This window comes from Salvelinus namaycush, chromosome 20 (assembly GCF_016432855.1).
Source record: "Salvelinus namaycush isolate Seneca chromosome 20, SaNama_1.0, whole genome shotgun sequence".
In the NCBI taxonomy this organism is placed as follows: Eukaryota; Metazoa; Chordata; class Actinopteri; order Salmoniformes; family Salmonidae; genus Salvelinus; species Salvelinus namaycush.
Genome location: NC_052326.1, coordinates 40131664 through 40145893, shown reverse-complemented (window position 1 = coordinate 40145893; position 14230 = coordinate 40131664). Strand labels below are relative to the sequence as shown.

General features: G+C 44.6%; 1 protein-coding gene across 1 annotated transcript in view; it reads left to right on the top strand.

Annotated features, from left to right (window-relative positions):
- Nucleotides 1–3412: 3412 nt before the first annotated feature.
- Nucleotides 3413–14230, top strand: part of LOC120064811 (dihydropyridine-sensitive L-type skeletal muscle calcium channel subunit alpha-1-like) — a 49175-nt gene continuing 38357 nt past the window's right edge. Inside the window, exons 1-6 of the mRNA XM_039015410.1 lie at nt 3413–3603; nt 8081–8186; nt 11520–11659; nt 11842–11984; nt 13660–13812; nt 13900–14105. Coding sequence (XP_038871338.1) covers nt 3413–3603; nt 8081–8186; nt 11520–11659; nt 11842–11984; nt 13660–13812; nt 13900–14105 — 939 coding nt within the window. The remainder of the gene's footprint in view (nt 3604–8080; nt 8187–11519; nt 11660–11841; nt 11985–13659; nt 13813–13899; nt 14106–14230) is intronic.

Here is a 14230-nt window from a genome sequence, read left to right as displayed (position 1 = left end):
CCTTAACCGCTCTCTCACCATTAGCTAGGCTTTACCCACTCTCTCACCACTAGCTAGGCTTTACCAACTCTCTCACCACTAGCTAGGCTTTACCCACTCTCTCACCACTAGCTAGGCCTTAACCGCTCTCTCACCACTAGCTAGGCTTTACCCACTCTCTCACCACTAGCTAGGCTTTACCCACTCTCTCACCACTAGCTAGGCCTTAACCACTCTCTCACCATTAGCTAGGCCTTAACCACTCTCTCACCACTAGCTAAGCCTTAACCACTATCTCACCACTAGATAGGCCTTAACCACTCTCTCACCACTAGCTAGGCCTTAACCACCATCTCACCACTAGCTAGGCCTTAACCGCTGTCTCACCACTAGCTAGGCTTACCCACTCTCTCACCACTAGTTAGGCTTTACCCACTCTCTCACCACTAGCTAGGACTTAACCGCCATCTCACCACTAGCTAGGTCTTAACCGCCGTCTCACCACTAGCCAGGCCTTAACCAGTCTCTCGCCACTAGCTAGGCCTTAACCACTGTCTCACCACTAGTTTACCCACCACTGTCCACCGGACGTGCTACCTGTCCCAGACCTGCTGTTTTCAACTCTTAATGATCGGCTATGAAAAGCCAACTGACATTTATTCCTGATTATTATTTGACCATGCTGGTCATTTATGAACATTTTTTGAACATCTTGGCCATGTTCTGTTATAATCTCCACCCGGCACAGCCAGAAGAGGACTGGCCAACCCTCATAGCCTGGTTCCTCTCTAGGTTTCTTCCTAGGTTTTGGCCTTTCTAGGGAGTTTTTCCCAGCCACCGTGCTTCTACACCTGCATTGCTTGCTGTTTGGGGTTTTAGGCTGGGTTTCTGTACAGCACTTCGAGATATTAGCTGATGTACGAAGGGCTATATAAAATAAACTTGATTTGATTTGATTTAGTTAGGCCTTAACCACTCTCTCACCACTAGTTAGGCCTTAACCACTGTCTCACCACTTGTTAGGCCTTAACCACTCTCTCACCACTAGCTAGGCCTTAACCACTCTCTCACCACTAGCTAGGCCTTAACCACTCTCTCACCACTAGCTAGGCCTTAACCACTCTCTTACCACTAGTTAGGCGTTAACCACTCTCTTACCATTAGTTAGGCCTTAACCACTCTCTCACCACTAGCTAGGCCTTAACCACTCTCTCACCACTAGATAGGCCATAACCACTCTCTCACCACTTGCTAGGCCTTAACCACTCTCTCACCACTAGCTAGGCCTTAACCACTCTCTCACCACTAGCTAGGCCTTAACCACTCTCTTACCACTAGTTAGGCGTTAACCACTCTCTTACCATTAGCTAGGCCTTAACCACTGTCTCACCACTAGTTAGGCCTTAACCACTCTCTCACCACTAGCTAGGCCTTAACCACTCTCTCACCACTAGCTAGGCCTTAACCACTCTCTCACCACTAGCTAGGCATTAACCACTCTCTCACCGTTAGCTAGGCCTTAACCACTCTCTTACCACTAGTTAGGCCTTAACCGCTGTCTCACCACTAGCTAGGCCTTAACCACTCTCTCACCACTAGTTAAGCCTTAACCACTCTCTCACCACTAGCTAGGCCTTAACCACTCTCTTACCACTAGTTAGGCGTTAACCACTCTCTTACCATTAGCTAGGCCTTAACCACTGTCTCACCACTAGTTAGGCCTTAACCACTGTCTCACCACTAGTTAGGCCTTAACCACTCTCTCACCACTTGTTAGGCCTTAACCACTGTCTCGCCACTTGTTAGGCCTTAACCACTCTCTCACCACTAGCTAGGTCTTAACCACTCTCTTACCACTAGCTAGGCCTTAACCACTCTCTTACTACGAGTTAGGCGTTAACCACTCTCTTACCATTAGTTAGGCCTTAACAACTGTCTCACCACTAGTTAGGCCTTAACCACTCTCTTACCACTAGTTAGGCCTTAACCACTGTTTCATCCACTAGTTAGGCCTTAACCACTCTCTTACCACTAGTTAGGCGTTAACCACTCTCTTACCACTAGTTAGGCCTTAACCGCTGTCTCACCACTAGCTAGGCCTTAACCACTGTCTCACCACTAGTTAAGCCTTAACCACTCTCTTACCACTAGTTAGGCCTTAACCACTGTCTCACCACTAGTTAAGCCTTAACCACTGTCTCACCACTAGTTAAGCCTTAACCACTCTCTTCATAAAATATGAAAGCACAACACAGTTGATGTCCCAACTGTCCAGCAACAGAAACCACAGTTCACGTCATCCTTCACTGTCATGGATACATCAAAGGTAGACTCAGAAGAAACACATTCATGGGAATAAGCTTCAACCCTCCCCAGCTTACTCAAAACCTATGCAGAACAAAATGAAATACACTCTGCGATAATTTATTTCCTCCGTTCATCATGTATGAACTAGCACTGCGCTTGATTCCCAAACATACATCAGAGGTCATGGAGGGTTCAGTCAGCCAATGAGGAGAATCCTCAACTCCAGTGGTAGAAGTCATGTCTGTCAAGGCAGCTAAAAGGTAATTGAAAGTCATACAGCAAAGCCAATGTCTGCTACGACCAATGACAGGACACCACTCCAACCCTTTTAGCCAATAACACAATATTACTGTCGGGCCGAGAATGAAATACTATGTGTCTTACCCTGCCTTACCCTTCAGTCTTGGTAAATGTACACACCTGCCAACACACACACACACACACACACACACACACACACACACACACACACACACACACACACACACACACACACACACACACACACACACACACACACACACACACACACACACACACACACACACATTCACCATACCTCCAGCCATGCCCACTCACCCCTCTCATATATCTTTGCCCATGTCCCCCATGTCACCCCTCCGCAGCAGAATGACAATGATTGTCTATATTTATTATTCCGCTGACCAACTGTTCCTCCAACCAATACTCTCACAGAGAGGCACAGTCCTGTCATATCAGAAAGGGAGCGAGAGAGAGAGAGAGCGAGAGAGTGAGAGAGAGAGCGAGAGAGAGAGAGAGAGAGAGAGAGAGAGGGGAACGGGAGAGAGACAGTCAGACACTGTCAGTCATAGAGTGTATGACCAAGAAAGAGGACAGGGAGATATAGACAGCAGAGAGGAGAGAGGAGTGCAGACCCAGCAGGTTATGAAGAGGACTAGTAGGATTACATTGTCAGAGCAGACCTAGATTAGCTGAGCTAGCTGACCTGGTGGAATACAGCACCGAAGGCAACCATCTTCACTTGGGCCAACTTGGGCCAATATCTGGAGGACCAGATCAGTTTGGGAGTACAGTAGCTGGCTGGCTGAGGAGGCCATTTTAGCGACCGACTTCACTTCATCCAAACTTTCCAGGTAGAGTCAAGATGGGGGACAGTGGTGGTGAACCGAACCTGCAGTCCTACATTATGGACGAGGAAACTCTGAAGAGAAAGCAGAAGGAGAAGCTAAAGAAGCTCCTGGCCACTGGAGGAAACCCTCGGCCCGCACGCTCTCTCTTCTTCCTCACGCTGAAGAACCCTTTCCGCAAGGCTGCCATTAACATCGTCGAATGGAAGTATCCTTTAGTGGTCAGGGGCCAGAGGCCAGAGGTCAGGGGTCAGGGGACAGGAGTGTGTGGGAAAATGGGACGGGTTGTCACTTGATAGCCATGCTCAGAGTCATGTAGAAATTATGTAGCCTGATGTCAGATCTGTTTGTGCTGTCTTGTCAACACAGCACAAACAGACTAGATATGAAAGGTTTTAACCATGAAGCAGGGTCGTGCTCTTAGGCATTCATGGTTTGAAAGCACTGCACTTATATTGTTTCTTACATGGCCAGATAGTGAAGCCTGTGTTTGGACTTGCAGGATAGAAAATGACTGTTGATGACACTGATAATGCACCTTTAGTTTGGTCTTGTACTGATGGCCAATTCAACCCAGTAGTGTTTTCCACATGGTGGTCTGGATAATGACTGGGCTGTTAGAGAGATAAGGATTTGTGTATTTGATGGATCACAGAGAACTCTGAAGTCTTTGAATGGGTCCGAGCAGCAGAGAGTTTGGGAACAACTGCCTCAGGGATCTGAGGAATGGCTGAGTGAGTGATGAGTCATCTCTTTATAAAGTTGAGTCTCTATATATATCAGTAGTAGAATGATTATTACTCTGATACACTCAGACATTACAGTCCAACATACACATAAAAACCACTGAACACAGCACAGGAGGTTGGTGGCACCTTAATTGGGCAGGACGGGCTCATGGTAATGGCTGGAGCAGAATTAGAGGAATTGTACCAGATACATCAAACATAGTTTCAATGTGTATGATGCCATTCCATTCACTCAGTTCCAGCCATTATTATGAGCCGTCCTCCCCTCAGCAGCCTCCAGTAGAACACAGCCTTTATATTTTATGGAGGTTGAGTCCAGTCTGCAGCCATGCTGAACACTGGTTACATCTGTAGAGTGGCTTCAAGCTCACTTGAGCACTAGAGCGACAGGTTGATAGCCCTGCTGTACCAAGAGTTATGGGCTCAAACTATGGGTTTTATAACAACATGATATAGCATCAAGATAGAGTGGAGTCAACCCACAATGGGTAGTGACTGGGAGACAACACAATTCTTTTTGAATGATCTTGTAAATGCATAATATCTTCAGGGCAATTCCACCACTGCTCAGAATCCCAATTCAGCCCTGTTCATAATGAATCCCATGTACAAGGCTGCAGTTCTGTTTTGGTTATGAGTAATTCCTCTGGCTGCAATAATGTTCCACTGAGATGTGTTATAATCCAGTGAAGCCGTTGATGGACGTTTCTGGACATGTAAAATATGCAGCGTAATGATATTCCTGGGGTTGTACGGACACCTGTCCTCCCTCGTCACAACCTAAAAACAGACACGCTGTGAGAACACTGCCTCAGATACAGACTGCTGGCGGGACTGGCTACTGCAGTCTGAGAGGGCACAGCATCATTTGTATTTATTTGATTTATTGAACCTTTATTTAACTAGGCAAGTCAGTTAAGAACAAATTGTTATTTACAATGCCGGCCTACCAAAAGGCAAAATGCCTCCTGCGGGGACGGGGGCCTGGGATTTAAAAAATAAATAAATACAATATAGATATAAGACAAAACACACATCACAACAAGAGAGACAACACAACACCACATAAAGAGAGACTTAAGACAACAGCGTAGCAAAGCAGCAACACATGACAACACAGCATGGTAGCAACACAACATAACAACAACACGGTAGCAACAAAAAGTGGTAGCAGCACAAAACATGGTACAAACATTATTGGGCACAGACAACAACACAAAGGGCAAGAAGGTAGAGACAGCAATACATCACACAAAGCAGCCACAACTGTCAGTAAGAGTGTCCATGATTGAGTCTTTGAATGAAGAGATTGAGATCAAACTGTCCAGTTTGAGTGTTTGTTGCAGCTCGTTCCAGTCTCTAGCTGCAGCGAACTGAAAAGAAGAGCAACCCAGGGATGTGTGTGCTTTTGGGACCTTTAACAGAATGTGACTGGCAGAACGGGTGTTGTATGTGGAGGATGAGGGCTGCAGTAGATATCTCAGATAGGGGGGAGTGAGCCCTAAGAGGGTTTTATAAATAAGCATCAACCAGTGGGTCTTGCGACGGGTGTACAGAGATGACCTGTTTACAGAGGAGGATAGAGTGCAGTGATGTGTCCTATAAGGAGCATTGGTGGCAAATCTGATGGCCGAATGGTAAAGAACATCTAGCCGTTACCTGCCGATCTATAAATTATGTCGCCGTAATCTAGCATGGGTAGGATGGTAATCTGAATCAGGGTTAGTTTGGCAGCTGGAGTGAAAGTGGAGCGATTACAATAGATGAAACCAAGTCTAGATTGAACTTTAGCCTGCAGCTTTGTTATGAGAGAAGGGCAGTGTACCATCTAGCCATACTCCCAAGTACTTGTATGAGGTGACTACCTCAAGCTCTAAACCCTCAGAGGTAGTAATCACACCTGTGGGGAGAGGGGCATTCTTCTTACCAAACCACATGACCTTTGTTTTGAAGTTGTTCAGAACACGATTAAGGGTAGAGGAAGCTTGTTGGACACTAAGAAAGCGTTGTTGTAGAGCATTGAACACAACATCCGGGGAGTGGCCAGCTGAGTATAAGACTATCATCTGAATATAAATGGATGAGAGAGCTTCCTACTGCCTGAGCTATGTTGTTGATGTAAATTGAGAAGAGTGTGGGGCCTAGGATTGAGCCTTGGGGTACTCCCTTGGTGACAGGCAATGGCTGAGACAGCAGATTTTCTGACTTTATATACTGCACTCATTGAGAGAGGTAGTTAGCAAACCAGGCCAAAGATCCCTCAGAGACACCAATACTCCTTAGCCGGCCCACAAGAATTGAATGGTGATGATAATGTAGTTGTGGTATATCATCCATGATAGTACCCTGATTATGGCTTTGTATTTATTACACATCCAGGAGTGTAATATTACACAAGATTGACCATTTGAATGTGCTGTACTGAAGGGAGCCAGATATTTGAACTCTCCTCCATCTTTACCCGGTACAGCCAGAAGAGGCCTGGCCACCCCTCAGAGCCTGGTTCCTCTCTAGGTTTCTTCCTAGGTTCCTGCCTTTCTAGGGAGTTTTTCCTAGCCACCGTGCTTCTACATCTGCATTGCTTGCTGTTTGGGGTTTTAGGCTGGGTTTCTGTATAGCACTTTGTGACATCTGCTGATGTAAAAAGGGCTTTATAAATACATTTGATTGATTGATTGATCTTTACCACAGGTGGCAATGTAAATAGGTCAGATTTTCTTGTAACTGACCCATTGTGTTGGCCTCAAACGTCTTCCAGTGTTTTAGATATGGGGACGTCCCTATTGAGGGGTCGGGTGGCACTGACATGCACATACAGCAGACTCACTTTATTGATGACTCACATTTTTATGATTCAGATTGCCAAGATTGCAATGGTTACGCTGTTAATAGTTATCCAGTAACCTAGTGTTTCTCAGCTCCTCCAATACCCCTGAACAGCACACATTGTTGTTGTAGCCCTGGACAAACAACTGACACAAAACTAGCTAGAGCACGAGTTCACTGTAATATGAGGTCTACGGTAGCCTGTTAAACCATACTGTACACCTTAAGGCTATTTAGATCAGTCATCTGATAGTTGGGTGAGGTTGTAAGATCTCATCGAGATGCATGTGTGCTACCTGAAGGCCTCGAACAGTGGAATAGCTATCCATATCCATCCATACTGCTTGGTTAGGTAATATCAGTGTGTTCCTGTGTGTTTGAAAATAAATGAGCATACCCCACACACCGTTTAGATACTCTGTGAGGATCTCACTGTCTTTTGAAATTATATTAATACTATACATCTTGCATCCAGTGGTGTAAAGTACTTAAGTAAAAATACTTGAAAGTACTGCTTAAGTCGTTTTTTGGGGTATCTGTACTTTACTTTACTATTTATTTCTTTGACAACTTCTACTTTTACTCCACTACATTCCTAAAGAAAATAATGTACTTTCTACTCCATACATTTTCCCTGCCACCCAAAAGTACTCATTAACATGTTGAATGCTTAGCAGGACAGGAAAATGATCTAATTCACACACTTAAAAAGAAAATCCCTGGTCATCCCTATTGCATCTGATCTGGCGGACTCACTAAACACAAATGTTTTGTTTGTAAATTATGTATGAGTGTTGGAGTGTGCCCCTGGCTATCCGTAAATTTAAAAAACAAGGTTTTGCTTGATATAAGGAATTTGAAATAGTTTTAGCAATTACATTTACTTTTGATACTTAAGTATATTTAAAACCAAATACTTTTTGACTTTTGCTCAAGTAAGATTTTACTGGGTGACTTTTACTTTTACTTGAGTCATTTTCTGTTAAGGTATCTTTACTTTTACTCAAGTATGACAATTCGGTAATTTTTACGCTAGTACTTGCATCTCTGTAATCCACTGGATGTGTGTACACAGTGTAAATTGAACCTTTCCTAAGTGTTTGCCTTCAGACCGTTCGAGATCATTATCCTGCTGACCATCTTTGCCAACTGTGTGGCCCTGGCTGTGTTTCTTCCCATGCCTGAGGAGGACAGCAACAACACCAACAGTAACCTGGTGAGTATGGACCCGTATGGACCCAGTACCCATCTCACATCTCATATGATGCAGAGCATCTTATTCTACTAGTTGTGGTTGAATGAATTGAGGTTGGGAACCAGGGTTTTCACAGGAAGCCTCCCTGTCTGACATGAATACACAGAACATGTATGTCTGAATGTGTAGTGAGCATCGCATTCATACCTCGATCATGGAGGTGAATGAGCTGGTTATTCCGTGGCCCTGCTGCAAATTGGTCACCGTTCTGTTGTAAGAGCACAGTTCATGAATCAAGCAAACTGGGATCTGGAGCCTAGTGTGGCCATCTTGGCTACACTTCTCATGACTTATAACAGGCACGAAGGCCTGGATGTTTGGTGTAATCCAGTTTCAGTGCAATTTGATCTAGCAGCAAGGGCTTGAAATGTTGTGGGCCTGATGCCAGACTGGAACTAACTGCTATCCAACTATGATAGTTCTGCTCATTTTGAGTTTTGTCTGAAAAAGATAATGAAATCAACCACAAAATGCCCATTTAAGAAATGGGTAGACCGAGATGTCTATTTCTGAGTGACCCAGTCAGGCGATAAAGATAGAGGTTGTCAAAACAGACGTGAAGAAGCCCTGCACCCTATCGTCTCTGTATGTCATCATCAGTGGACATGTGTGAGTGTAGACTGCTGTACAATATGAGTGTATTTGTGTGTCAGAGAAACCTGATGATGCATCAATATACTGTACATGTCCATGTCCTCTGGGATGATAGTGACCTGTTGCTTGGTGTATGAATCCAGCCGTGTTGAAGCAGGGTGAGGACAGGAATGAACAGGGATACTTTTCGGCCCACTACACCCTATTACTGAGAATCATGTAGTGAGGGGGTGTGCAGTTTTCTTAATCAGCCACATGAGAAGCAGCTGCCATATGCTTTGGCTGGGGTGGAACCACTGACCTGATGCCTGCAATATCTCAGTCATCCGTCACTTACAGTTACAGAGACACAGATCCAGGCTCAGTTTCATCTGCCTGTAGGTGGAAGGGATGGGGTGTTCTGTAACTGTAATGACCTGTGCTATTTGGAGTCTGGCTTTTTGAATGATCTAAGATACAGTTCACCTTTCGCCATGGCTGAATGTGCACTTTTCAAATCTTGTGTGTACTGAAAAAAAAAATGTGTTTTTTTAATGTAACATCAGTGCAAGATTTACATGTGCTGTTATAGTGTTGTTATACTGTGGTGTACTAGTTGGAATACTGTTATGGATAATTATAGTGGTCTCAGTTATTATAGGCTGTGAAATGCTGGGTCAGATTGTACTAGAGCTAAGTTGTCTACCCATCAAAGGCCATCTCCAAGAGGATATTTTTGTAACCCTAATAAAGGCTGGTCATTTTTTTATCTCACAGACATCCACTAGAGAGTAGGCATCAAAACAGTATTATGAAGGAAATACAGACTGATGCTGTGTTGCGTCTTCTCTTTTGATAAGCTACTGCTGTACAGTAGCATGGCAACATTTAATTTCCTCTTTTTTTTAAGGAGTGGGGCTGTCCCACTCCTCTCGTATGTTTTAGTTTTATTTCTTGGATAGGATAGATAGAGAGGAAAGAGAGTTTCATAGAGTTGCTGAAATAGCAGTGATCCAGATTCAAACTTTACATGTTTGCAGTTGCAGCTTAGGCTACAGTAGAGTAAACATGTATAGCTGTGAGCTTGATGCAACCGATTCCAAAATTGACTCTTGGCTTAAAAAACATAATTTGTTCCTTCTAGTCATGATGTCTGTTCTACGGATCTTAACCTGGGCCACATTGTGATGTCAGAGACAGAGGGACTCTGTTCACACCAGAGCAGTGGCCATCAGGTTACAAAAGCTTTTTTACCTGTAAAGCACAGACCCATAGAGAGACTGTCCCCGTCCCTGCTGCATAATGTCCTTGACCCAGCTGACTGAGAGGGACAGGTGCTCCCTCTCCCCCTCCTGGTCCCCTCCCCCTGGTCCCCTCCCCTCAGCTGGGTGTGTAAAGGCTTTATATATATCCACCTACCATACCACATGGACTCAGTGGGGCACCAGAGGAATGTGTGACGCCACTGTTGAGCCGCATCATGTAATCAATATGTGTGTGTGTGTGTGTGTGTGTGTGTGTGTGTGTGTGTGTGTGTGTGTGTGTGTGTGTGTGTGTGTGTGTGTGTGTGTGTGTGTGTGTGTGTGTGTGTGTGTGTGTGTGTGTGTGTGTGTGTGTGTGTGTGTGTGTGTGTGTGTGTGTGTGTGTGTGTGTTTGTGTGTGTGTGTGTGTGTGTGTGTTAGTATGTGAAACCCAAAGACACATTCTATAAATGCCCCTATAGGAATGTTCATGACTTGACAGAATCTAACCCCAGTGTAATTTAGGTTCACTGTGCTACATACAGTACAGCACTTTGAAACGTTATTAAAGGTATTGTTTTTACGCTGTAAACTGCTTACACATGCCCTTACCCTGGTGGGCTGAATAGTCAGACCCTATTAAGAAATCCTACCTCAAATAGAACACGTTACCCATGGCCACTTGTTGGTGTATCTGTCATCACAGACGTATGCCTATTTGTTTTTTTATTTATCACTTGCCCATGCTCATGATCACGTTTCAAGTTCAAGTTTAAGTTCATTTGCCAAGTTATGATACAGGCACAAAAGTATATACACATTAGATGTCTTGTAAGTCAAGAGCCCCTATATAACAGACCGTACAAATACAAATAAGTAGCCTGATTAATTGATATACTGCTTTGTAGATTTAAAAAAATGAAGGCAGATCATTTTTTATACTAATAACCATTATCTCTAAACAATAAGTCCCACTGAGATAAGGAAGCTCTGTCTGGAGGGAGACCTGGGTGCTGTCTGAGTATTATGTGAGGGATGTGAAGGGTTAATAAAATCAGACAGGGCGGTGAGTGAGTAGGTGCCATTTTGGGGACCTTAGCTCTGAAGTGTTCAGTTGTTAGTCAGCGGGGCCATTCCCTGTATGCCTGGCCTGTAATGGGAGAGGAGAGACACAAATACACAGACCAGGGAGCTATACTGGAGGATTTTTACCAAGCAGGATCAATGACTTAGTCAGATTACCTCTTGTAAATACTACAAAATGACTCAATATTCCCTGTGTAGTGTAAAAAGAATATACTAGAAATGGTTGTTGTGCCATTGACTCCTAATCCCTGACAAACTAGCCATCAGTTATAACATGTTTGGAGCATTTGCTACCAAGCAGAATCAATGAATTGTAGTCCATTACACATAGAATTATGGGAACTGTAGTTAGTACATCATGATACCCTAACAAGCCGTCATTGATGTTTTACAGGAAAGTCTGGAGTACATCTTCCTCATCGTCTTCTCCATAGAGTGCTTTCTAAAGATAGTAGCCTATGGATTTCTATTTCACGAGAATGCATATCTACGGAACTGTTGGAACATACTGGACTTTGTCTGTGTGTCTGTTGGGTAAGTAGGGACAACGGATATGGAGATGGAAATGTACTGCCATGCTATAACTTTTCTTTCTGTGAACCCATATGATGTTGTTTATCTCCCTTTCGTGCTCTTCTATCTTTGAACTTGTTACCTCTCCCTCTGTCTCTCTTCTCCCCCTCTCCCTATCCTCTCCCCCTTCTCTCCCTCTCCAGGCTGTTCGCAGTCATCGGTGACTCCATCACCTATATCAGTGGTGTGGAGGCTCAACCAGGGGAGAAGGGAGGAGGCTTCGATATGAAGGCCCTCAGGGCGTTCAGGGTGCTCCGCCCCCTCAGGCTGGTCTCTGGAGTCCCCAGTAAGGATCACTGTAAAATAGAGACCTTGTAGCAGTCATAAGGGCAGGAAATCAGCAGAAGGCAAGGCAGGTTAAAGTATAGATTTATTTACAAGTCTTGGTGATCCATATAATACAACATATTCAAACAAAAAGTAATCATAGTTTTACAATATAGATACAATGGCAACAGTCAAAATAAATAGCCTCTGAATCTAGCTTAACCTGTCCTGAATGGACACAGGTATATAGGGCAAGACAGCCTCCCCTTGAGAAACCAAAATGAATCTGCCTTTAAGGACCTCAAACACAAGGCCTACTGTATCCACTGGGCCCAACCAAATGGGCAATTACCAAGAAACTGGTTCATTTAGGGCAATTTCCATATCAATCATTACATTAGAAAATTAGTCAAAATGATACTTAATTATGATATAACATCACAGTTCCTAAACGGAACACTTTTATCTCAACTCACAGTAGGCATAGGATACTGACTCTGAGGAGTCACGTGACACCACGTATTTGTTGCGTGCTATCTCAGTATTTGGCGCCTTGGCGTGACAGAGAAACCAGACACACACGGAGCGATCCAAACAAAAGACATCGGATATTTTTTTATTTTTTTTAATGAAACTAAATAAACCAAAACTTTTTTCTCACTAATGTAGCCTAGTTTGTAAACTCTGCAAACAATATGTCTAAATTCTGAATATGAGAACGGTAAATTAACGCGATAGCCCTAGCCTAATACATTTAATGAATTAACAGAAATGGTTGATATAAGCAAACGCTAACATTCTAAATTACTGGGAAATTACGAGGATTAATGGTAAATTATATGTTTTGCGGGGAATTCGGGCGCATTCAAAACAATCATCGCCCTGTTGTCGCGGGAAGCATAGAGCACGTTGCCCCCATTACAGGAAACAGAGAGCACGTTGCCCCCATTACAGGAAGCAGAGAGCATGTTGCCCCCGTTACAGGAAGCAGAGAGCACGTTGCCCCCATTACAGGAAGCAGAGAGCATGTTGCCCCCGTTACAGGAAACAGAGAGCACGTTGCCCCATTACAGGAAGCAGAGAGCATGTTGCCCCCGTTACAGGAAGCAGAGAGCACGTTGCCCCAGTTACAGGAAGCAGAGAGCACGTTGCCCCCATTACAGGAAGCAGAGAGCATGTTGCCCCCGTTACAGGAAACAGAGAGCACGTTGCCCCAGTTACAGGAAGCAGAGAGCACGTTGCCCCCCTTACAGGAAGCAGAGAGCATGTTGCCCCCGTTACAGGAAACAGAGAGCACGTTGCCCCAGTTACAGGAAGCAGAGAGCACGTTGCCCCCATTACAGGAAGCAGAGAGCATGTTGCCCCCGTTACAGGAAACAGAGAGCACGTTGCCCCAGTTACAGGAAGCAGAGAGCACGTTGCCCCCCTTACAGGAAGCAGAGAGCACGTTGCCCCTGTTACAGGAAGCAGAGAGCACGTTGTGTCCGTTACAGGAAGCAGAGAGCACGTTGGTGGTGAGAGGAGCCTAGCGCTCACCACAACCACATTCCGAAAACACTTTCCTTCAGCGACAATGCTAGTGTCAAATACAACTTGATTTGGATAATTCCAGTGAGTTTGCAGTCTGATTAAGTTAACTTATCATTGGTCGACTACTAGGCCTATGACATTTAAAATGTGTGGTCACCCTCCAGGCCTGCAGGTGGTGATGAATTCCATCCTGAAGTCCATGTTACCTCTGTTCCACATCTCCCTGCTGGTATTCTTCATGGTCACTATCTATGCCATCGTGGGACTGGAGCTCTTCAAGTGCAAGATGCACAAAACCTGCTACTACACAGGCACAAGTAAGGAACAGAACACACATTTATGCATATACATGCACAAGTACACACACTCACCCTGCCTATATCTTTTCCCCAATTGTCCTTCAGATATCATAGCCACGGTGGAGAATGAGAAGCCATCTCCTTGTGCCCAAGCCGGGAACGGGCGGCGCTGCACCATCAACGGGACAGACTGTAGGGCAGGTTGGGCCGGACCCAACAACGGCATCACACACTTTGACAACCTGGGCTTCGCTATGCTCACTGTCTACCAGTGCATCACTACCCAGGGCTGGACCGACGTGTTATACTGGGTACTGTATTACATCACCCCCTATACCCATATACTGTATATTACTACTGTGTTGTATATCTCTGATTTACCCCACTTTATGAAGTTCAAATTTCAATAAGGCACTTGCATATCTGAGCTATCTGG